Source organism: Eupeodes corollae, chromosome 3 (assembly GCF_945859685.1).
Source record: "Eupeodes corollae chromosome 3, idEupCoro1.1, whole genome shotgun sequence".
NCBI classification, from domain to species: Eukaryota; Metazoa; Arthropoda; class Insecta; order Diptera; family Syrphidae; genus Eupeodes; species Eupeodes corollae.
Window position 1 is genome coordinate 62064592 of NC_079149.1, and position 26423 is coordinate 62091014.

At 34.2% G+C, this 26423-nt stretch overlaps 2 protein-coding genes across 5 annotated transcripts in view; both read right to left on the reverse strand.

The window, feature by feature from the left end:
- LOC129951408 (uncharacterized) overlaps positions 1–1814 on the reverse strand; it is a 34214-nt gene extending 32400 nt beyond the window's left edge. Inside the window, exons 1-2 of the mRNA XM_056063533.1 lie at positions 1304–1814; positions 1058–1233 (exon numbers count right to left, since the gene is read on the reverse strand). Coding sequence (XP_055919508.1) covers positions 1058–1233; positions 1304–1424 — 297 coding nt within the window. The 5' untranslated portion in view covers positions 1425–1814. The remainder of the gene's footprint in view (positions 1–1057; positions 1234–1303) is intronic.
- Positions 1815–8872: 7058 nt separating this feature from the next.
- On the reverse strand, positions 8873–24764 carry LOC129949741 (endophilin-B1). 4 transcript variants are annotated; one of them, XM_056061373.1, is made up of 7 exons: positions 24462–24764; positions 23970–24403; positions 17803–17866; positions 17432–17467; positions 17114–17304; positions 10925–11093; positions 8873–10848 (listed from the first exon to the last, which is right to left on the reverse strand). In XM_056061373.1, exons 1-7 carry the CDS (start codon positions 24537–24539, stop codon positions 10723–10725), a joined length of 1098 nt encoding a protein of 365 aa, XP_055917348.1. In that variant the 5' UTR covers positions 24540–24764; the 3' UTR covers positions 8873–10722. The 4 variants fall into 4 exon arrangements, with proteins under 4 accessions (XP_055917348.1, XP_055917349.1, XP_055917350.1 ...); XM_056061374.1 differs by lacking the exon at positions 17432–17467 and having other exon boundaries at positions 8876–10848; positions 24462–24761; XM_056061375.1 differs by lacking the exons at positions 8873–10848; positions 10925–11093 and adding an exon at positions 16530–16864 and having other exon boundaries at positions 24462–24758.
- Positions 24765–26423: the final 1659 nt, after the last annotated feature.

Below are 26423 nucleotides of genomic sequence, written 5' to 3' on the forward strand. Positions count from 1 at the left end.
TTTAAAGAGGAGTTAAAAAATCGGTGAAATTTTAAGTAAATTTTTACCAAAAAATAATATAGGAACGCCAGGTATCAAAATCTATATTCTGTCAAAACTTCATAAGCTCTACCTTCCTCTATTATTAAAAAAAAACACAAAAAATGTATTTAGGGAGTCTTAGTAAGACCATTGAAGGCTCTCAAATTTCCTTCCTTAAATTTTAGATGTTTTAATTTTAAAATTAGTTGGTTACTTCCAAAAATAATTAAAAAAATGTAAGTTCTTCCAAATTAGAAAAATAAAACCCTGAGAACCTTTAAGTGCAATTATTTCCTCTAACATCAAGAACTTGTCTGCTTTTGCACAGGTGTTTTCCATAAATAAAAGACTACTCAATTGAAAGCTCAGAAAATCATAAATTACTTGAATTGAAAATAAATAAAAGATAATTTTGTTTGTTAACAAGGTACTCTGGTAGGGATTATCAATCATTATACATGACGAAAAACTTTGTTCTTATAATATGGGCTTTCCACATATCATTATACATTTTAAGTAATTTAAAAAGAAATTTTTAAAACTATTGGGCAATATTAATACTTCGTAGTTCTTGTGTTTGGGAAAGTGCTTGTTATACTCAACGGCTGATTTTCAGGTAATAGATTGCGTAGAACAGTTCCCCCACATATCAATACTTGAATCTGACTACATTCTTGAATATCATAGATTTCGGAGTAAGTTCAAATGATAAATGATAAGATTCCTCTTAATACTCTCTTAGACGCCACTGTGAAATTATACTTCCAAAAAATAACCACATACCACATGATTACTAGACTAACCGCCTCTGTCATTATAGAACCTGAATATGCGATCTATGTAGCCTAATATGAATATAGTATTTTTATATTATGGTGCTCCACCACCACTTTTGGTTTTAGTAAAACACCAGAAATGCTAGAAATGAGAAGTGTTGCGGGGCCGGAGACTATTGATTTTTTCTATCTCACTCTTTTAGATACATATTTGAAAACATACTAAAACAATTGACAAAAAAAAGAAAAAAAGACCTTACATTATGGATTAGCCGGGCCATTGTTGAGGATTGAATCATATATGATTGCAATCCGGAGTACTGCTTAACTTTATTTGGTAAATTATTCTGCTGATTAAATGAGTTATTCAACTGCTGGCTTGCTCCCACTAAAGCAACTGCACTCATAAAACGTTGATTTGGATTCCGAATAACTCCTGTAAAATTAATGAAGAAAAAAGTAAATAAGCTTCGAGCTTGAGCTTCAAATGACAAAGAATAACCTACCAAGAAATCCTCCTCTGTTTGGAGTTGAGGAGTTTAGTTTTACATTGGAAATATTAGCATGAAACGACGATGAAGATATTGAGGACAGCAGACGAGAAGTTGTTACACGAAATAATGACATATTGAAGCTTTTTTCTTCTTGTAATTACAACAGCAATAAAAACAAAATGTTATGTTATTCTTGTTTGACACTATTTGCAACTATTAGAGGTACTTGTGCAAAGATTACACTAAACTAAAAACAAACACACTACTTGGACTTGCTCAGCCAAAGTCTATATAACGTGATAAAAATAAATTGTTTCTTGCGTTCAAGGGAGGCGAATCCGCGATGTATTCATTCGGGGTTTGTGTTTTAGAATTGAAAAGACAAGTATTTTGTTTTCTTTTTTTGTTTGCAGAACAACTTTTTCTTTTATTGACGAGCAGAGAAATATAAAAACAAATAAGTTGCGCAGCGCAGACCCCGACTGCCCACAAGACTACGAAAAGAAATACGAACTGAACTGATTCTCATTCTACTTGCTCGAGCTCGATGAGCACCGTACGCGGCATGGCACGGCACGGTCCATCGTCCATGGAGGTTTTGTTTGAACGTGGTTGGTTTCAGTTTGTTGTTTAGAGGGTTAGGTTTGGATTGGAGTTGGATTGAGATTGGGTTCGGAATTTAGTTGTCAACAATTAATACCTAGTGATGGTAAATCATCGATAAGGTCGATAGCTTTTCAATGTTCATGTTATCGGAATTAAAAAAATTACTCAGATTGTTTACAAGTGATCAACTTCAATAAACCATTATTCTAGTTACAAATTATAAAATGTTTTAGCTCAAGAAAATCAGTAGTTAGTTATAAATTTCTTTAATCAACCAATTTTGTTTCAGTTTTAATGATAATCAGAAAAACGTATGCTGATTTTATATTCCCTTGTATCATCTTTGGATTTCAGCAACGTCATTCATTTTGGCCTTCGTTCAAAAACGAAACAATCCGAACAGAATCTGAAGTGCTGACATGGTCTTAAATTGGAAAATTTGTATAGCTTTTTAATTTCAATCCAAATAAATGTTGTAAATGTATATTAAATGAAATAAGATTGACCAAACACATATTTAATGATTTATAAGTGATGTTTTTTTGTGTATTTAAATTATTTGCGAACGCAATATGAGCTGTAACTGGTTAAGTATAATTAGAAATGGACAAAAGTGTAACTCAATACTTTGTTAAAGAACAAAACAGAACATTTCTTCAGCTGTAGTTTGCTTAGAGCAGCTTATAGCATTTTTTTGGCTAAGTTAGAAGTTCAAGTCGAAACAATAGGCGTATTTTTTTGTACAGACAATGCTACAAGAAGCATACTTTTGAAGTTCCATTGCCAACTTCAGCTACTTCAGATTTCTCAATTAAATTAATATTTTTATCATTTAAGCAGTCCGTTAGTTGCAAGACTAGAGTTAGAGTTAGAATTGAGTTTGTAGTTAGATTTCGGAATACAAATTTGAGGGAACCATGTTTTAAAAATAAGTTCCTTTGTGTAAAGCATCTTTAAGGAATAGAAATAGGAAATATGGCTACACACAATACCAACTAAATGAGTGCAATAAACAGATTTAAGTAACTTTTTTTTTATTCCAATATGGGAAAACCGAACAGCAAATAATTGGGTGCAATTAATGCTAAATTTTTTTCTAAAAAGTTGATGAGTGTTTGCTGAAGCGGAAATTTCTTTAATGAACATACCTTAAATATTATTGGCTTTCTTAAAAATATTTATCTAAGCTAACCTCTGACGATGACAAACCAAATTCCGCTGTAAGGGAGAAAGAACCACTCAACCTAGGCGATGCAGATCAACAATTCCGCCTACCCGACCTTGACGAAGTGAAGATAGCTATATCTAAATTGAAGTCAAACAAAGCTGCTGGGGCTGACGTCATCGATGCCGAACTATTCAAAGAAGCAGACGATGACTTGGTAGAGAATGCACCAACTCATCTGCAAAATATGGTCGGAAGAAAGCATGCTCGATGAGTGGAATCTCAGCATAGTGTGCCCTATACATAAGAAAGGAGACCCTCTAAATTGAGCCAACTACAGAGGCATCAGTCTCCTTTACATTGTCTGAAGCCGTTCGTCAACAACCTGATTGGTCCTTATCAGTGTGGCATCATTTAGGAAAAAACCCAGGAACTTCAAATCGATAACCACCATCTCTTTATCGTTTTTAAAGCCACGAACGACAGCATCCATATGGAAGAGCTCTACAGAGCAATGTCTAGTTTTGGCATCCCTGTCAAACTTATCCGTTTGGTCAGAATGTCGATGGAGAAAGCACACTGATCTATCAAATTCAGAAAAGATCTCACCGATGCATTTGTTGTCAAAAAAGGTTTTAGACAAGGCGATGGAAAGTATTGTGCAAAACTCTAGAGGCACAAACTTCCAAAGATCCACTCAATTACTCGAATACGCAGATGATATTGACATACTTGGAAATCAAAGCGTGATGTCAGTGGAGCGTTTTTGAGTATTGTGACGGAAGCGAAGAAGATGGGCTTAGTGGTATATGAGGGCAAGACCAAGTATATGATGTTATCAAAAAAGGACATTGAACACCGACGTCTTGAAAAAAACGTCACCATGGGCAGCAATAACTTCGAGGTAGTTATTTTTTTAATTTGCCCCTACCGCCTAAACGGGGGGAAATAGAGCCCCCTCCAATAATAAAAATATTGCTTGTTTTTAACTGTTCTATACAAATCCGTCATTAAACTTTGTTGCCAGAGTTATCGTACTCTCCCCTTTTTTACAATACTGATTTTTTTTTATTATATTGCGAATTACAAATTCTATTACAGTTATTTTATACATATTTACATAAATTGGTTTCACTTTTGGTTTTAGTATTTAAACTATTGAATAACTGATATTCTTTATATATGTATATAGGTGAATTTTTTTCATTTGCACTAACAGCATTAGGAAGTCTGAGATTATTTTTGTCTCTTAGTGCATATGGTTGTATATGTAATAAAGAAATAGATAATTTTGCACTTGATTGTTTATTATTTTAAATACAAACACTAAATCATAACAATTCTTTGCTTGACAGATAGCCATTTTAATAAACTCAACATATATCGAATTGACGTATATCTACTGTATTTTAAAATACATCGCATTGCTTTATTTTGCAATCTTATAATATTAATATCATTACATTAAAACAAACAGGTTTTTCTCAAAACACACCTCTGTCTATCAACTCCTACTCTCACCTCCCCGCTGTGAACATCGAGTGCCTAGTACCTCAACTGGAGATTGGGTTCCAACCCCAGTGAAAAGTTGTTGGGGGCAGCAAACGAGAGAGGGGCGAGAGGTGTTTCCACTAAGGCACCTCTCCTTATCCAGGCTGCAGCGGACGAATTCTCGAGATAGAATCAACGGTGGCGTCTACAGTTCCAGTAAGGTTGAACTACTTATTGAACACCTTATAGAGCTTCTTCGACATATTTGGAGCCCAGGCCTGTAATGAGTGGTTTATCTGGCTCCCCTTCCTGGCCACGTAAAAATGCCTTAAGTTTCGAAGCACCAACAAGCCTCGGATACGGACGGATTCACTGTTGACAACCCACGCAAACGAAATAAGGACAACGAACTTCGGATATGTACTTGGAATGTTAGGTCCCTTAAAAGACTACGTGCAGCCGAACAATTAGCGGAAGCCCTAAGCTGCTGCAAGGCAGATATTACAGCCATCCAAGAAGTGCGATGGTATGGACCGGGCAAACGCAAACTAAAAGACTGCGATATCAACTACGGCGACTGCTACCGAGAACAAAGACAGCGTCTATTTGGGTGTGGATTTGTTGTTGGAACTAGGCTCAGGCAAAAAGTCTTGAGTTTCAACAGTGTGAGCGAGCGCATCACGACAATCCGCATCAAGGCTAAATTCACCACCATAAGCCTAATATGCGCGCATGCCCCAACAGAGGAGAAAGATGAAGACACCAAAGACATATTTCTCGAGCTCTTGGACAATACATATGAGCAGTGCCCTGGCTATGACATTAAAATTGTCTTAGGAGATTTTAATGCCAAGCTAGGAAGGGAAGACATCTTTGGTGGCATAATCGGGAGATACAGCCTGCACGACACTACCTCCGACAACGGATTCAAGCTGGTCGATTTCGCTGCGGGGCGAGACGTTCTGGTAGCTAGTACGCAATTCACGCATCTTAATATCCACAAGGGGACATGGAAATCTCCTGATCAATCAACCGTCAACCAGATTGACCACATTGCGATCGACGCACGACACTTCTCCAGTATCCAGGATATCCAAACATTCCGAGAGGCCAACATTGACTCGGACCACTACCTCGTTGTAGCCAAGGTACGGCTACGGATATCCCGATCCAAGCGAAAACAAGGAAGTACTCTGAGAAGATTCGACGTTAGACGGCTACAATCGCAAGAGACTGCCATGTTAAGACGAAGCCTGTAAAGACGATCAGGGGAACATCGTAGTAGAACCGCAGTCGATGCTGAGGATATGGAAAGATCACTTCTCCAAATTATATAACGGCGATGACGAACAGGATTCCGCTGTAAGGGAGATAGAACCACTCAACCTCGGTGACGCAGATCAACAATTCCGCCTACCCGACCTTGACGAAGTGAAGATAGCTATATCTAAACTTAAGTCAAACAAAACTGCTGGAGCTGACGGCATCGCTGCCGAACTATTCAAAGCAGCCGGCGATGACTTGGTACGGAACATGCACCAACTCATCTGCAAAATATGGTCCACATGCCCTATGAGTGGAATCTCAGCATAGTGTGCCCGATACATAAGACAACTACAGAGGCATCAGTCTCCTTAATATTGCGTATAAGATCCTCTCTGCCGTATTATGTGAACGTCTGAAGCCAATCTTCAACAACCTGATTGGTCCTTATCAGTGTGGCTTCAGACCAGGAAAGTCCACTATCGACCAAATATTCACACTTCGGCAGATCTTGGAAAAAACCCAGGAGCTTCAAATCGATACCCACCATCTCTTTATCGATTTTAAAGCCGCGTATGACAGCATCTATAGGGAAGAGCTCTACCGAGCAATGTCTAGTTTTGGCATCCCTGTCAAACTTATCCGTTTGTGCAGAATGACGATGGAGAATGCACGCTGCTCTATCAAGGTCGGAAAAGATCTCACCGGTGCGTTTGATGTCAAAAAAGGTTTTAGACAAGGCGATACACTTTCATGCGACTTCTTCAACATCGTTCTGGAAAGAATTGTGCAAAACTCCACCGTGAACACTAGAGGAACAATCTTCCAAAGGTCCATCCAATTACTCGGATACGCAGATGATATTGACATAATTGGAAGATCAAAGCGTGATGTCAGTGGAGCGTTTTTGAGCATTGCGACGGAAGCGAAGAAGATGGGTTTAGTGGTCAATGAGGGCAAGACCAAGTATATGCTGTCATCAAAAAAGGACACTGAACGACGACGTCTTGGACAAAACGTCACCATGGACAGCTATAACTTTGAGGTTGTTAAAGACTTTGTCTATCTAGGCACCGCTATTATACAGACAACGACACCAGCGCTGAAATCAAACGAAGAATAACTCTTGCAAATCGCTGCTTCTTTGGACTTAGAAGGCAATTGAGAAGTAAAGTTCTCTCTCGAGCATGTAAAATCACCATCTATAAGACACTCATCATCCCGGTTCTCATTTATGGAGCTGAGGCCTGGACCCTGTGAAAGAAAGATGAGAGCGTCTTAGGATGCTTCGAGAGAAAAATTCTTCGGGTGATTTTTGGTCCCGTACGCATAGATGGAGAATGGAGGAGAAGATATAACGACGAACTGTATGGGCTGTACAGCGACACTGACCTAGTTAGCAGAATTAAAGTCCAACGGCTTAGATGGCTAGGTCATGTAGAGCGGATGGACATCAACGCTCCAGCCCGAAAGGTCTTCGAATCCCATCCCGAGGGACGGCGCAGTGAGGAAGACCGCGACTCAGGTGGCGCACCCAGGTGGGAGAGGACCTCAACCAACTTGGCGCGCGAAACTGGAGACAACTAGCTAGGGACCGAGCTGGCTGGAGACGCTTGTTGGTTGAGGCCCAGGTCTGCCCCGGACTGTAGCACCACCTTAAGTAAGTAAGTAACATTAAAACAAACCAGTTAAAAAATTCTCAAAATGAGGTTTTACAATTACGTTGTAAATATTTATTGCACTAATAGTGGAAACTGGGTTTCTTATTCTTTTCAGAAATCCTTTTTTAGCTATTTTCTCTTACAAATGTATTCAATATAATTACCGAACAATAATTTTGGTCCATTAGTACACCTAAGTTACTTAATTTCATTTTTTTTTTTTTTCAATTTAAATACCACCAATCTTAATATCGATGTCATCACTTCTCTAATTCAGCACCATTAATTAATTTTGTTTCTCCGATGTTTAGTTTTAGTTTATTTTGTATAAGCCACTCAATAATATGATTTAAGTCTTCTTGTTAGTTAAATTGAACATCAACATCGTTTGCACATTTTAACAACCGCAAACAGAACTAATTTGCTATGTTTTACAACGCTTCTAGGATCATTTATATAGATAGTAAATAAAAGCGTTCCTAAAACCGAACCTTCAGGGACAACGAAGGTTATTTTAATCGCATCAGAAGTTTTACCATTTCACCCTTTGCTTTCTATTATTTAAATACGGTTCAAATCACTTCTATTCTCTGTTTTTAACCCCATATTTGGTCATTTTTATCATTAAAATATTTTTACTTACAGTCTCAAATGCGGCCTTAAGTCAAAAAATATTACTAATGCACCGAATCAACCCCATAAATCTCTAAAGCTCGAACTTGGAGATCTATACATACCAACAGTAGCACAGGTAAAATTTTTACAGTAAACCTTGTTTAATGACCACCAAAGATGAATGTTTTTAACAAATTGCTTTGCCTTTGAAGCTCTAAGCTCACTTCGCGTATACATTATATCAATACCCCACCGGTATGAGTTGATGTGGTGTCACACCTATCGATTAGTGTTAAATTATCTTTACTTAATTCACTATTCTGAACTTGAACCTTTTTTTGAGTACTTCAATTTTAACTCTTTTTATATGACATATAAAAAGTAATATGTTTATATGACATAAAATATTGAATAAGGGAAAATAAAAAAAACATTTACTGAAAACATTGCATTTTAATAATTTTAAACAGATAAACAGTTTGTACTTGTTGGTGTACCCCAATTTTTAGAGTAACTGTGAGTACAAATATACCCAGAAGATTGTTCCTTGTGAGAAAACCATAACAAAATATTAGTATTTTAAAATGATGAATATCAAAATTATAGGATTTTATGTTTAATTCTAAACGCTTTTCGTTTGGCTACAGGATGTTTTCCTTCGTCTACACTTCACTTCAAATGTTCGCTTCTGCACTCACCTTATGACGTTCTTCCTTTATTTTCTGGTAATAATCGATTATTTTTAAATAATCTTAAAAATAATTAGAAAAAAAAAAACAATTTTACAATGCACACAGTTTTCAGTTATAATTTTATTTTTAAATGAATTATTTTAAATAATATAGTAATATCAACTAAATGGCAAGATTAATGCCTTTTACAACTTCTGTCTACCTACTTTATTTTATAAATAATGAGTAGGTACATATATAATAATATTAATTGTACTCTATTTATTTATTATGCAAACCTATAAATTATCTTGATAAATATTCAATTATTATTTTTGTAACTCATTTTCAATGTTATATAATAATACATATATGATACTTAAAAACTATTAATTGTTATATTTATTGCCACTCGCACGAGGCACAATTTTTGTTTTCATTTTTAAATTGAGAGATAGTTTCAATACATTGAAATATATAAGAATAATATAAGAAGCAAAATAAAAACAAATTGAAGTTTTTTTTTCTAATTAGAATTCTTTTAATTAATTGTCTAAATCAATTTCAAATTACACAAAAAAGAGTATTTTTAACAATTTTTTAAGTCAAAATAACATCAAGAAGAAATAGTTGAGCTTAAAGTATACCTTTTGTTTTATCATATTCAATATTTATCATTGAATGAGTATAAAGTTTATATTAATGGAATTTTATGTTTCTCTTCGTTGTTTGAATTATTGTATGCAAATTTAAATTAATATTATGCTTTATTATTTTTTTGTTTTTTATTTGTTTGAATTGACACAATTTAATTGCACTAGCTTTATTGGGTTACATAAATAATACTTAAGGTTACACAAAAAGCACAATAAGTTTTATATTTGATTTGTTTGTAAAATATAATAACACATAATTGGAATTGAGATTAAATGCGAGAATAAAATATAGAAAATTAAACCTTTTAATTTGATTTTAAAGAGTATTTCGATGACCTAGGAACAATTGCCATGCCATTCGAGTTTTAGAACTTAACCATATTCGTACCGTTAACAAAATCGATCAAATAAAACGAGATATTTTGTATAGACAAAGTATTTAAACGAGTAACGACGATTGTACTTTAGTGCAATTTCTGATCAAATAGAAAGCGCTCACAAGATATGCTTCAGGAAGTCGTAGGCTGCGCCACAAAAATTCAAGAATAATAAAGATCAGAATAATCTGGGCTTAGCCTTGTTATCCAGGAATATAAGATAATTATACTAAAAGGTAAACATTATATTTTTATTGAATACCATTTGTCTAGAACGTTACTTTAAAAAAGCTGACCATTGGTAATATTTTAATTTTGCAAAGTAGATGTTTATCTACTTTTATTTACAAAATAGCGTTTATAATAAAGCTTTCTCTTAATCTCAATATTATGAAATTCATCTAGAAGATTTTGTGTATTGCCAAAACAACCGATTTTATCGCCAAACGGGTCTATTTTGTTCGAATGCAAATTCTACTCTTTTGATAAAAAAAATTCGAAATAAGGTTTTAATAATTTCATTATTATACATAGTTAGGTTATTTCCAATTAAGTTAATTCTATTTATTTTTATTCTACTGGCAAGCTCGTTAAATTTTGGTAAAAACAAGGAAACAATTTGTTTGTTGGAAGCCCAATTCAAAATTGATTTATAAAGAAAAATGTTTGTTTAACAAAAAATATATATTTTAAAATCTATAATTACTTAACAATGTCTACAACACATAAATATTTGTCTAGAGATCTTATTTTTATATTTTTTTTTTGTTTTAATTTGGGACAATAATGTTTTTATCTAGAACAACAAATGCTTTGCTTACTTGGAACACATTTTCGAGAATTGATATATAATTTTGTTTTAGTTGTGTGATAATAATTTTTTTTAAATAATAAGTAGTAAAGTTTAGTTACTATATTAAGTTCTTTCATTCGTTTATGTTGTCATCATCAAGCATTTCAAGGAACGCACGCGGCACTAGGCCTTTCATTAAGCCTTGTTTACCGTACATGTAATCACTGTGTTGTGGTGAACATTCTGTGACGAAAATAACCTTTTTCAAGAAAACGCATTAGTTTGTTTTTAAATCTGTTTGAAGGACAATGGAAATAATTATATATTTAATTTACCTCATTTGCTGTAAGACTAAGTTCTGTATGGTCGTTTGCGTCATAAGAGCACAGAACACGGGCTCGTTTCATTTGGTCAGGGTTCATATCGGCAGCGCGATTTTTTTCCTCATCGGCTTTTGAAGTGTTGCCTGAGTTGATAGGTACATATCGAGTGGGGCCTCCCAGACTATAGATTGTGAGTTGAAATTAATGATGACCAATGAAGTTGTCTTGTATTTTTGAGTTTTAGAAACAAAGTTTATTTTTTTTGCAGTATGTATAGCTAACATTCGACAGTTATAACTAAATAAGATTACCTTGAAATCAAAATATGTATGTATCTACTGGCAATGTATTTTTAAGGCATTATTGAGAAAAGTGGACAATTAGTGTTCATTTTTTTCCCTAAATGTGTACGACTTCTTAATTCATTGCAAATAATGTACTAGAATAATAATTTGTAAAGGTGAATAAAATCTTCTTAACTCATGACCTAATCGCGAATAAAAATATAATTTAGGATAGAGGGTAATCAAACAATTGATGCAGTACTAAATTTATATATTCTGTTTTTATATAGATGTCCTGTTTAAGTTTTGTGCAGATTGTTTGGTCATCTAAACATAAAACTACTTCATATTAATTTGTTCAACAATAGTGCAAAACTAGTGAGTAGAAAATATGAATTTAATTTAATAAAATTTTCCTTATGATGCTATTTTAATATCATCAAACTCTAAGATGGTGATTGATATTAAAAATAATAATCGTAGACGTACATAGTATGCAGATAATTTACCAATCGCTGATTATTTGATTTGTTACCAATCGAAGTGTTTAATGCTAACGGAACACTACTACCCCTATTATGATTGGCGAATCGAACGTTCGAAGTGAGATATTTTGTTATTAGGGAACTAACACATTCGACATAGCACGATTGGCAATTCGAGTTCGAAATTCAGTGCTACCTACAAAAAAATTACAGGCATAAATAAACGTCAACTCATGAAATTTCAAAAAATGAAATTAAAAAAAAAAAAACAATATAAACTAAATAATAAGCAACATAGATTTATTTTTTGGAGAAAACGAAAATTACCGAAAAAAAGTAAGAATGCTTCGACTGCGCAAGAATATTCGAGACAACTCTAATTTTTTGGAACTCCCTAATCATCTCTAAGTAGAAAAATTATTTTATACCTACTGAAAGTTCTTTAAATTCTATTGAATTCCTTAAGTTTCAGATCATATTTTCGACTGAATAAGGAAACGTTTGTTAGTTTTAAACAAGTTGGAAGGAAAATTTAAAAATGCAAGCACCTCCTTAATCCCAGCTATACTAAAATTTGCTTCTGCCCTTAGATATTTTGCTAGTGGAAATTATCAGAGCAGCGTAGGAAAAGATTTTGACTTAGGCCTGTCACATTCCTCGGTATCCTTAGTATTAAAAGAAATTGTGTGAGCAATTGAAGACAAATTATGTCCAACCTGGATCAGTCTCAACATGTCATCCGATGAGACACAAAACGGACGAAACTAGTTTTTTTTAAAGGCCAGGTTACCTGGAGTAATAGGTTGTGTTGACGGAACCCAGATAGGTTGATATGATTAAGTTCAGTCATCAGCACCTTTGCAGAAAAGGATATTACAGTGATAGTAAGTTTTTTCCTCGGGAGTAGCTTTTGGTTTTAAGTGCAAGTTTTTAAGGCGTGTGACTATAATACGTGTATTCGTTATGTTGACTCAAGATATCCTCGATCAACCCATGATTCCTTTGTATGGAACTCCAGTAATCTTAAGTCAGTTCTTGAAACGTAGTAGAAAAGAGGAGAACGTACAATGTTCCTTGATAGTATTTATATGTTTATTTCGTCGTTCAATAACTTTTCTTTTCCATCGCGAGTAGGTGCCCCAAGTGAGTTGAGGGTTGTAGCAAATTGGTCCTTGTATTCCTTTTTTTTTTAAAGAACCAAACTCTCTAACACCTCTCGCTACATTCGGGTTTGATTCGACCTGTTCAACTAACTTTTAATACTGATTTTTATTAGTTCTCTTGCAGGTGAATAAAAATGCATTGATTCATGTTATTTTATAACAGAAATGAAATATACATACATACATATGAACTTAAATTGTTTTATTTTCCGACATTTATTATACATAAAAAATTGAAAGCTAGGTCAGAGTTTGCCAAATCTCATAAAGGACAACCAATCACTCTTTTCTGGAGTGATGAATCCAAGTTCTCTCCGTGCGGACCAGATGGAGAAAAAAAACATTTTTGGCGTGCAAAAAGCAGAGAGTATGATCCAAAGTACACGATTAAAACGTTGAAACATGGTGATGGCAACGTTATGGTTTGAGCTGCATGGCATGGCGCGGTGTTAACCTTATAATGAAGATTGAGACCAAAATCGATCAGAAGGTGTAAAGAGATATTCTGGTGGAGCATATGATACCCGAGAAGAAAATTCGACGATATTATGGCACTGCATGCACGTCAACGACCCTAAACACACTTTAAAGTTAGCGAAGTGTGTCCTAGACGTTAATAAAATCGACGTTTTATGGTAGCATGAACAATCTATCATAAAGTTGAGCATAATGAACGTGTCTTTTGGCATTCTATAAATAGTATAGTAGGAAATTCCCAAGAAAACCCATCGACAGCAGCCAGATTTTTGTATTTAAAAACTGGTACAACTGAAAGAAGACCTGTCAGAATAATAAAAAACAACATAAATAGAAGAATGTTTTGTGAAAATCAAAAGTTAAAATTAACTTCGGCGAAAAACAACTAACTGAAACTAATAAAATTGACAATATTCAAGAAGAAATGGTAAGAATAAAAAACATCTGGAAATTGAGATTCTATAAAAAAAGCTCATTTAACAAATGCAGCTTTGACATAAAATATAATCAAGAAACGGGTTTGTTCGTAGACTACTACATTAACATGTTGTGTTGAAGCGAGCTTCAAGCTCGCCTCAATTCTTTACATACCTGAATGTTGAAATGAGCTTAATTCGACTTGATTCCGATCGAGTATTGAGTAAATCTTCTTGTGCGGTGGAAACACCAATAAGATTTATTTAATCTAAACTGAGATAAACCCTTTGTGGAAGCAAAGCAATACATAATTATCTTTTCTATTGTTTTCTCTTGCAAAATAAGCCCAGTTAGTCAATTTTCAATAACAAAACTAAATAATATCCACAGTAACAGATTGATTTTTCCCCCAAATGGAAAACACATGATTCCAAATGCACAACAACTCAACGAACACAGCCATCGAGATACAAATGCAATATCAATCGTACCAACGTTTGGGAACGAAATCACATAAAATGTGTATCTTTTTGAGCTCTGATCGTTCAGAGCTCCAAACTCATGTTTCTTTTTTAGTTCTTAACATGTTCAGAGCGCGCTGGAAAATTTAAAAAATCATAGTCAAAAAAATAAAAATGGCGGAATAGGCTGTTCGCTCTAGTGCAGAAGTAAAGATAATTTAAAAAAAAACGAATTGCAAATAGCATTTTTATGAATCAAATTTATTTCAGCCGTCAAATGGGCCAACGGCTATGACTGTTTTTTTTAATTAATTTGATTAAAGAAGATTTTGAACGCCTTCAAACAGGCAACATTTCAAATCATGACAGTCTAGTGCTCAAGTTGTTTCATAATTAAATCAGAGAGCTCTGAACATACTTTGCTCAGAACTCTACTCTGTTCGCTCAGACTCTGAACTAAAAAAGTAAAACGCCATTTAACTTTTATCGGTAGTATTCATATTGCGGATATTGTTTTTGTTATTCATGTAAAATCCTTCTATACTATTGATAGATTTTCCAAAAAAAACACGGGTAATATTAACCAAAAAAAAAAAAAAAACAACAAATTTATTTGAATTGTGGGGGGAAATCCAAAATGCTTGGCAAGCATTTACGTAGCGATAATATAATTGGTTAAAAGTTTGCCGAGAAAAATAGCTGCTGTGTTGTAAAATAAATGAGTCCCTAGTCCCTAGCAGTATTTTATCATTTTATCAAAAACCGAAGAATGTGCTTCATTCGTGTCCAGGGAAAAAATTATGTTTCTTAATTTCCTTTTTTGTTTTTCTTACAGATGTCAATAATATAATAAATTGTTATGAAATCTTAATGTTATATAAAAGCAATGTAAATAAAATAAAACTTAAACCAAATTATGAAAACAAATTAAAGATAAGATCGTTATATGTGCTAAATTCTTGTCTACTTGTATATGAGTATATATTGTACATATTGCTTTTATGATGATCAGCATGTTTAATTAGTTCTAACTACAGTTGCATATTATTAGACGCACTGCAGAATTTTTATAATTATTAGATTATACGCAATATTTTTAACGTTCAAAAATGGATGTATATTTTTATGCAAGATAGAGCTCCATACCACAAAGCCCGGTCCATAAAAACTTATTTAAGGGAAGGAAAATTCCCTCTGTTGGACTGGAAAAGAAACAGCCTTGATATAAACCCAATTAAAAACGTGTGGGAGCTGATAAAGAGGGAAGTAGCTTTAGATGTGGTCACTAATTGAAAGAGTAATTCACGTGTAGAATCAAAACCCACAAATGCAAGAAACAGTCAAATCATGCGTTGTAAGTATGCCGCGCAGAATTGAGGCTCTTAATAAAGCAAAAGGATGTTCAACAAAATATTGAAACAAAATTACAAAAATAACAACAAAAAAACTGAAAATATTAATTTAAAAAAAAATTCTTTAAATTTGTTGCTTTATTTTTAGGAAGTAGTTTGTATCTACATACAAAAGAATTTAAATGCATTACAATAATCGAAAACCTGATAAAAATTGCTGGAAATTGAGATTTTCCATAAAATCTAAAGTGCGTCTAATAATATGGCCAGGGACTGTGTATCGAAAAGAGACTAGTTCACGCCAACCACTAACGGTTTTGTAGGAATCTAGTGAAGGCACAACAAATCCATCACCTATAGGTCATGTAAAAGTCTAGTAAATGCACAACAAAACCTCATCCTGAACACTGACAAAATTTGCATTATCTATCTAAAGAGAACTATGTTAAAAGAGAATTGAATTAAAATAAGGGGTAACTAAAGAAATCTTATGAATAAAAGCTTGTAGCATTTAGTGTTTCTCTTAAAAAGACATAGTTAAAGAAAAATAACCTGAAGTTAGGGCTACAAGAATTGTTTCAAAGATTTGTAAAATAGATTTAAAATATTTCAAATTAGAAAAAAGAATAACGATGGAATAAACTTTTTGATTAAAAATGCAAGAGTAAACACAGGTATGTTTTTATAATGACTTTAATATATAATTTTATTTTTATTAATAGGCAACAATTTTAATATTTTTAATAGATTTATCTTTTTAGTTTTATATTAATTCATAAATAAATAAATTTAAAGTCAAGTTTTAGTTTTAATAGAAGTTTAAATAAAAAAATTAATTTTGTAGAGAATAGAATTGAGTGAGGAAATTAAATACATGCGCATCAATTTTCATATAATTACGTAGGTATCTATAATTTTTTTAAATTTTATAAGCGTTTACAAGAATAACAATAATAACTACAAAATACTTTTACAAAGAAAAATATTTACACAGAACAAAAGTACAGTACTATAATATAATAAGACAAGATAGTGTGTAATTATGTATTTGACAAGAGATATAATAAAGATAGAATTGATTTTCGAATACGAATAACATTTAGAAAAGACCCGAACCCGGTGTAATCAGATGTATTTTTTTTGTTTAAAGTATGGATATATCGCTTGTGTCGTAGGTGATATTCATTTCATTTAAAATATGCGAATTTGGATTGTTTAATGAGGATATGGTTTGTTCGCTGCTGGGATGGACAGTGGGAGGCCCATCTACATCTTCGCTGTTTATACGTAAGCGAGGCGTGTGTGGCCGCATGCTGCAAACCAAGGAAGGAAGTTGTTTTTCGTTTGTTTTTGTCGTTTTATTTTATATAATAATAAAAATCATGTAATAATGTTTCTAATTGGAATTTAAATAAAAAAATTATATGTAAATGAAGAGAAAATTGTATAAGGAGGAAAAATAAAAAAATAGAAAATAAAAAAATTGCTTCTACCATCAAAAACATGACTAGCACATTCTAAACAAATTCAATTTTAAAAACAATGCTTCAATATTCACCTACCTTGCCAGGTCATTTTGAAGGTCGTTCATTACTTGGACGCACTGCGAGTAGTATCGTACCTGGGTCTCGACAAAGGAATGTAAATGACGCAAATGGCTAGCTTGAGAAGTGCTTATACCCTCCAATAGAAGTTTAGTAATTTCGGCTTGTCTGTCAAATTCCGCTTGAGCAACACGTAAATCTCGTTCAGCCTGTCGGTAAATTAAAAAAATAAAACAAATGTTTAGTATTTAAAAAAAGAAGAAAAAGTACACTTGGGTCAACATAAGATATTTGTCGAAATCTAAAGGATCCATAATTAGTATTTAATAATTATACCTGTTCCAAAACAGCCTCTGGTGAAATACCATCTTTCTGTGGTTATTCCAAGCAGCACAAAATAAACAAATATTAACAGTCTTTTTTTAAACTTTCACAGAAAACTATGCTTGGCCAAGCAAACATATTTGATATAACTAAATATACCTTAGGATGTTAGATAACAATAAAGCTTTGAATAAATATATAATATTTCGCTCTATAAAAATTGTATTTTGCTTGTATGTTATTGTTATGTTAATTTTATTGTTCAAAAACTTGATTAGTTAATTTTTTTTTAATTTTAGATAGTTAACTTAAAAACAATATCTAAGTATTTAATTGATAAGACGATCTTAAGAAGATAGATTCTTGATAACGAAGATACTTACACTTTGCTGACCCAGCATACTCCTTGCTTTGCGCACCCGGTTTTTGCAAGCATCCAAATCTAACCTATAAATAAAATTAAAAAATAAAATTACTTAAGATATATTAAACAACTTTTTGGCTTGAAATTTTGTATTAATTTGAAAAAATGTAACACATTCTTTTGTGGCAGACAAAATAAATAAAATAGTTTATTCAGTTAAATCAAATCGCTTATATCCAGGGGCCTTACTTTGTTTTGAAAACGAATATTTTGTACTCTCTATTTCTAATACGGATAAGAAATCTAGTACTTACGGAATGACAAATCCGCATTCGGATTTTTCGTACCAGGCAATGCGTTTCCGAATGTCATTAGCGTTCGAAAACGAAAATTTTGTTTCTACACCAAGAGAGGGAAATGCTCAGACATGATCATTCCACCATTGGAAATCATTCTGACAAGCTGTTTAAGGTTGAGATATATTCCCAAAGACTGGCGAATGGCAAAAGTAGTCTTCAATCCTAAAGTAGGGAAACCCTCCCACGTTAACCCTAAAGATCTGCGACCAATCAGCCTATCATCCTTCCTTCTTAAAACTTTGGAAAGATTGATTGAAATTTACATCAGACATAACTTAAAACCATGTCTCATATCCACAGCTCAACATGCTTACTCTAAGGGAAAATCAGTAGAATCAGCACTTCATTCGCTGGTACGTATTATTGAATATTCCCTCGAAAACAAAGAATATAACCTTGTAGCGATCCTAGGTATTCGAGGAGCTTTCAACAACGTCAGTTACCAGGCAGTCACAACAGCAATGGATAAGCTGAAATTATAGAAATCACTCATAGATCTTATAAGTCTCATGCTCAAAAGCAGGACAATAACTTCTAGTATGAGAAGTTTTACTACGATCAGTTCGGTGAATCGAGGCACCCCCCAAAGTGGGGTCTTTTCGCCTCTTTTATGGAACTTGGTAGTAAACGACCTACTTACATCATTGGAAGCAGAGGGTTTCAGGATGATTGCCTATGCTGACGACGTTGCAACATCTGTATCTGAGAAGCACTCTCAAGTTCTCTCGGAACTCCTACAAAATGCCTTCAATAGGCTAACAAAATGGGCTAAGCAATGTGGCTTGGACGTCAATCCACATAAAACAGAATTAATACTCTTTTCGAGAAAATATAAAATTCCTCAGATTAGCTCACCAAAGATTAAAGGAATACCATTAAGCTTTTCCGACCAAGCTAAATATTTAGGCCTCATTTTAAGCAAAAAACTAAATTGGAAAGCAAATATTGATGAAAGAGTAAAAAAGGCTACTGTAGCGCTTTTTACTTGTAAAAAGGCCATATGATCAAAATGGGGCTTCTCTCCAAAAATAACCCACTAGCTATACACTTCGGTAATCAGACCGGTACTCATTTATGGAGCTGTCGTATGGTGGACCGCACTGGACAAGATGGTTAATCTAAATAAGCTCATCAAAGTCCAGCGGTCAGCAGGTATGTGCATCACAGGAGCACTTCGCTCAACACCAACTGCAGCACTGGAAGTGCTTTTAAACCTAACACCTCTTGACATCTTCTCTAAAATGGTGGCAGCCAACTAATTTGTGCTTAGAGCCACCTATCAATGAAACAGTAACAATATTGGACATACTACTATTCTAGACAGTTTCAGATCCATCCCAGATCGCTTAGACTATACCACCCTAAAAATGGTATTCGGTAAAAGCTTCCATGTGTTCATCCCTTCAAGATCCTCCTGGGAAGAAGAGAGACCCCTGGAAGACGATGTGGTACACTTCTATACAGACGGTTCAAAGACCGATCACGGACTTCTGCCTAATATTATGCAAAAACATAACATAGGTACACCACTTGCTACATGCAAATATCTTCTCAAACAATATGCTCTAGAATCAACAAATGCTAGATGGTCACAGAGTACCACCTGCCTAGCCACCAAGCAAATATGGCCAAGCATAGACTTAAAACGGTCAAAAGGCTTGATATCCCTGAGCAAACAAAGTATAAGGCCTACAATTTGAGTAATAACAGGGCACTGCCTCATAGGAAGACATGCTCTGAGGCTAGGGGTCTACACAAATGACTTCTGTAGTAGCTGCATGGACGATGTGTCTCTTTAACTTTATTAAAAGTACAAAATGGTATGTTTGAGTTTATTTCTCTCCCATGAGTAACCTCATTAGTGGTATCACAATGGACCCTGGAGGTCTACATGCGCCAATGACATCTGGACAGCCACTCCAACCTAACCTAACCACAGAGAGGGAACGAATTGCAATTCGAAGGTCGTTTTTAAAGGACACATAAGTAAAATTGTACTAGATGATTGTTTTATTCGATTCGAACATTTTACAGAGAACGAATTCATAAACGAATCGAATATCAGATTTGAATCGGATTGGCTTTCAAAACGCATTACAGAGTAGGGCCCCAGACTGTACAATCATTTTAATTGCTTCAGTGTAGTAAGTTGAAACTTAATTTTGAATTAATCTGACTATGATATTAAATATTAATATCCAAAAATGTCGGTATTCCCCTTCCTGCGCTTCTATTCCTCTCTCACTCTTTCTATATCTTTGACTCACTCACTCCGTCCCCACTGTGGGTTCTGTTGCCATGACCCATGACAGCTGATCGCGCAGTTGTTTTTTCGTTTACAACGTATTTGTAACGCCTGAAATTATTTTGCGATTTTGATGTTTATTACGTGAATTAAAATTAAAAAAAAAAAGTTACTACGAGTGACATTAATCTGGTGTGTTTTGTGGAAAACTAATTTACAAAAACCTATCAAATTTACGTTAGATACATTACAAAAATGTATTAGAATATATTTTGGAGGATACTCCAGAATTAGGTATATTTTGTCTGCTCTGATTGAAGAAATTGTCATTCATGAAGAAAAATTTCGTTTGATACTCTCATGATTTCTTATTACAGATACACAATCTGAGGATGAAATTGAGCCAGAAGAGGAAGATGATTCTACCGACGAAGATGATGATTGAAAAAATAATTCTCAAAAAAAATTATATTTTTTATACTTATTTTCTCATAAATAAAAGTTTTGTACTTAAAAGAATATATACTGTTTTCTTTGTATGCTATTTTTTCTGATCTTCAATTTGTTAAGTTAAAAGATTTGAAATAAACAAACAAAAATTATTGCCATTGTCAGATTTGCCTGGCAAAAATCCTCGTTTCAAACCGTCCCAGTGGGTGCCGGGCGGTAATGATCACCACAGTTGTCTTGCACGTTGTCAAGATGGAGAACAGCTAAGGTCAGGCTGAATTGCTGAAGTTTCCTACTCCTTAATAGTAGCAAGCATTAGCAATGCAATTTGACCATAGATACGGGGTCCCTAATTTCAGTAGTGGTGTGAGCGTCTTACATAATCGGTGCCGAAGAATGAAAGGCTGGGGGGCAAACCAGTGGCTAACGAGCCCATTCGGATGCCTTGGCAGGGTCCGTCTTATCTTCTGCCTTACCCCGGTATATCGGCTCTGCCGGGGCTGACCTCTTTTTTCCGACCTACTCGTGGGACCAAAATACAAGAAACTTAAACAAAATGGACGAAATAGACATGCCTAACGTAGAACCCTCCACAGACTTGGAGGATGAACTCTTGGCCTCCAGCCAGGAGACTTTAAAGGGGAGTTCATTTAGCGCTGGTAGTTCCAGCACTTGTGAGCAACCCAAAACCACAGAAAGTATAGGCAGTGCTATTCATAGCGCTCCTATACTTCCTAAACCGTATTCAAAACCGAAACCCTCGAGTAGCAGTACAACTCGAGGAACCAAAAAACCATCAGAAGGCGCTCTTCTCAGCAACCGCTTCAAAACGGCCTCTCACATTCTTGCCAAGATTGCCAAAAATGAAGAGAAGGTTGTTGATGTATACAACAATCTTCTGGCCAGCCGAGAAAAGGCCGTTAAGCGAAACAGATCTCAGGTAGAGATCTGCACGTCTCAGAAAAAGAGCAGGCTTGACGACCGGTCAAAGCCAGTGAAAGCACCATCTTCTGGAGCAGTGCAACTGCGTACTCTTAGTAAGGTTGTCAGGGATGACCTACACGTAGCAGTTGTGGATGAGCTCTCCACAAACAGCAAAGGTCTGCTGAACGTGTGGAACTCTATCGAGGGCAAGCTCTCTGAGATGTAGTTTTCATACACTATAACAAACAGTGAGAGCCCCTACCCTAGTTTTGACTCTGGCGAGATGCTCAGGGGGCATAGGGTAATTAAGTGTGCGGACAGGTTTTCTAGGGATTTCCTTAGTGAAAGCATTGCTAAGGTTAGCAATGACTGGGAGGGCTTGAAGCTCAAGGTTATCCCAGCTAAGGACATCCCTAGAAAACCGAAGGCTCGCATTTGGTTGCTGCTCATGAGCGTAAAGCCAAGCGGACAGGACCTGATCCGCGGTCTTTAGAGGCAAAATCCGCTGGTCCCCATGCACGATTGGGCTTTAGTTAAAGCAGAAAAACCGCAGAATACCAGCGCCTCTTGCCTTCTGAGGATTAGCGAGGAGAGTCTAGGGGCTCTCGAAAAGGCCGAATACAAACTCAGTTTTTGCATGAGGAATGCCAAAATTAAAATTAGTATTTTAGCTAAGAAACATTTAAAAGTGTTTTTATGTCCAAATTTTAGCACTCCCGATCTGACAGTTGTCAAATTTGAAGATAAGAATACACAGGGTTTGCTGTTGGCCTCGATCTTCCTTGGGATGATCCTTATGATCTGCCTCCTATGAACATCGTATTTTACTTCTTCAAATGCAATCTCTCCATCAAAGACGTGTTAAATTTGAATTACGGAGGCGGAACTCATCACCTGCGTACATTTGATTTTATAAATATTGACTTCCATAGAACTAACTATGAGAAGAATTAAGCTTTAAGTCGAATGAGCATTTTTTATAACTTAAACTATTCATCGATTGATTTAAATTTAAATAAGGTGGGATTAAAATCATTGTTTAGAACCACTATCCACTATCGTAAACGTTCTTATTTTATTTTTTGTTCTCTAATAGTTAAAAGTTACTTATGTTTAGTATTTTGTGCGTGTGTTAGGTTTTAATTGTATTTATTTTACTAACAACTAACATATGCACCTATAATGAGCCTCTGATCTTACTACTTTCTAAAATACTGAAGTGTAAAACGAACCTCGGAACCAAAGCTTAAAAAAAAAATAAAATATTATAAAATAATTGTATAAACATACAACTTAGTTATTTCATACAAATTAAAATTGCAAAATTGATAAATATTGTTTTACATTGTTTATTAAATTGTGATTATCGATATGTCGTGAATAAATGAAGAAATTGACTTCATATAACTTGATTCTGTGCTAAATTGTCTTAGAAAAATCCAGTTAGTAATTGTTTATATAAGAAATAAAAACTTTCAAGAAATGCTAATTAAATTTAAATTGTTATTAGTAAAAATTGGTTTTCGACTAAAAATCTCGTTAGAAAAAATAAATTTTAAAATTAAATAATTTTCAATATATGCAAAATGTTGTTATGAATATTATTTTAAGGTTTAAAGCAGACAAATGGGAAGTTATCAGTGTGGGTCGCATTCTAACCTCTTTTTTATTTATTAATTTAAACCAACACACATTAAATAACTCTTGTAATATCGCGTAAAATGTAATTGATGGAAATAATATTTAATTTCATTTTTATTGCAAAAACATTACTGCTTCTTTTTTCGTTACCTTTGTTTATTTATTAATTGAAATTATACACAATATTCCAAATCTCCACTATTTTTAAATACAGACGTAAGACACCCGGAATTATGCCTAAAAGTTTTATACATAACTTTGAAAAACAGCATTTCGATTCGCTGTCGAGGAATCCATTTATACCGTCCCCAACAAACTTATTTAAACTTATTTATTTTGTTCTGTTGGAAATAAATACTTTTTATTTTCCTTTATCACATAAAGTAGTTTAGAAGACGAAGTGTTTCAATAAATATGAAAAACTCACATACGAAGGGATTATGCTAATGCCAACCTCAAACAGACATTTTTATTTTAATCTGGCAACAAAGTTATTCAACCATCATCATCATACAATCACACTTGACTCAAATATGACGCAACAAAGCATGCATAAACAGAACTCACCTCTTCGTTTCTAAGATTCCCTTTTCCTTTGTGATTGTCTTCATTTCGCCGTCGAGAAACTTTCTAAGAGGCTGTGTGAAGCATATACCAGTCGAAGCAATAAAATCTCGTTCGCAATTACCCAACTTCTGTTCGGCTTGACCAACTTTAATCAGGGCCATTCCATAGGCACTGTCCTGTCCAAAATCCCCACCTGCTTCGATCATATCCAATGCCAGATACTCCAAGTTAGACAATCGTGATGGTTTCTGCTTTTCGATTTTCTCAAATATATAATCCTCTACTCTGTTTCCAGGATTAGGAATAAGAACAGATTCAGTATCACGTACAATTTTCTCAGTCCAGTTTTTGGTACACTCTGCCCTTTCTGCGAGATTTTCAAAATCCGAATCCAGTTCGGTGCGTTCTGATGTACCTAACTTTTCTTCGGTTAGCTAAAATTTATTAAATTTATTTAGACATGGATTTTTATGAAAACATTTAAGAACTCACCTGCACCACCCTGGAAAGAGTGCTCCCAGCCTCTTTTACAAGTTTTTTCATATTGAAATCAGGCATTTTCATGTTCATTTTGAAAACTTATATTTACAATTTACTTTTTTATTAATAACAATTTGTTTTTCTTTTCAATAATTTAGTTGACTGCTCTTTTATATGTGGGAATATTTTTTCCTTCGGACTTTGGATGTCGTTTTCTTCTTATTATTTCTTTTTTAATGCGATGCGCCAGCACACAGTACATAAAAGTGCAATGCAGTGCTATGAATATGGAATGGAAGATTGGAGTACAATAATAAAACAGAAGTAAAAATGGAAGAGAAAATTAATTGACAGTTTCCTTGTTCAACACATTTGCTGTTAATTTTTTAATATACATTTTTTAAAATCTGACCAATCAGAAAATTAAAAAATTAATAACAAATGTGTTGAACGCAGAAATTGACAACAACTTTTTAAGATTTTTGTGAATGAGTCCTATTAGCTTTTCATTGGTTGTATTCACAATACGTTTTAAAACTTTAGGCCAGACGTCCACTAGGCAATTTCAAGTTACTCACACGAGTATCTCGACTTTCTGGCAGAGAATAAAAGCTGCCAAACTGACAGTGATTCCAGAAACGATTAAAACAAATATAGCTTAATGTAATATGAGTTTTATTTACATAAATAACTATTCGCATTTTCAATGTTAAAAACAATTATTATAAATGTAATTCTTTTTTTTTCAAAGCGAAACGAATTGTATGAGTTTAAAACTTACTTTTTCATACCTGTAAAATAGAAACAAAATAATATTTGCCACTATGAAAATCGAGCTAATAGCTTGTCTTTTACACATTTTTTAACGAACATATTAAACACAAATTAAAAGAATTTTCCTCAGGCATTTTTGTATTTAAAGAAGGGCGACTTTTTAAAAAACCTAATTCACTGTTGAACATCAAAATATTAATGAATTTAAAAAAATAACATAATATGTTGGTATAGTTTTACAGAAATAGAACATCCAAATAATCTTTTGTTTTGAAAAATAAAAAAAAATGTTAAGACTTGATTTGGATCTGGAAAAATTAACTTTTTACACGTGGGTAAAAAAACGTACATAATTTAATATTACGGACAAGAGAAAAATAAAATTTAGCCATTAAGTTTTATAAAGCATTTCGGGCAAGTGGCGGCGGCTCCAGTTTTTGAACACTTTTGACCTACCGAATATTCTCTTCCAAGCCGTCAATCGTCTCGGGCTTACCTTCGTAGACAGGGGATGTCACATAACCCCACACAAAAAAATAGAGACCACGCCACAGGCCCACGGCGACACAAAACTAAACTAAGCTTATATCAGGTAGCAACTGTCAGATAAACCAACTTCGAAAAAAGTATTGTCAGATTGAAAATCAAACGTATAAAAAAACACCGTTATAATACAAAGCTAGGGAGCGCCGTTTTTGTAATTATCTATCCTAATGCAATTTCAATTGTGTACTTTTTTTTGTATAATAAGCGCATACTCAAGGGGATTATACTACCCTTATTATGTAGACACAGTGTGAGCACTAGGAGGGGGAAAGAGGAGTTGAAAAGAGGTGTTGGTGCACATTAGTTTTGAATTCCTGAATATTGGCACTGGCTGGGAAGGACAGAATGTGGCAAGGCATTCCACATTCGCCGTAGTACGACTAAAGAACGCATCATGGGCACTGGCTGGGAAGGACAGAATGTAGCAAGGCATTCCACATTCGCCGTAGTACGACTAAAGAACGCATCATGGGCCTGTTGTAGCGTGGCCTCCAAGATCGTTTGATCTGGCACCGCTGGACTTTTTTTTGTGTTTTATGTATAGTTACAATTATTCTTATAACAAACTTGAATTTAACTTTGGCAAGTGAAATTTTGATTTCATTGTTTAATAAAACTATTCCATTTAAAAAAGCTTGCACGCACCACCATAAT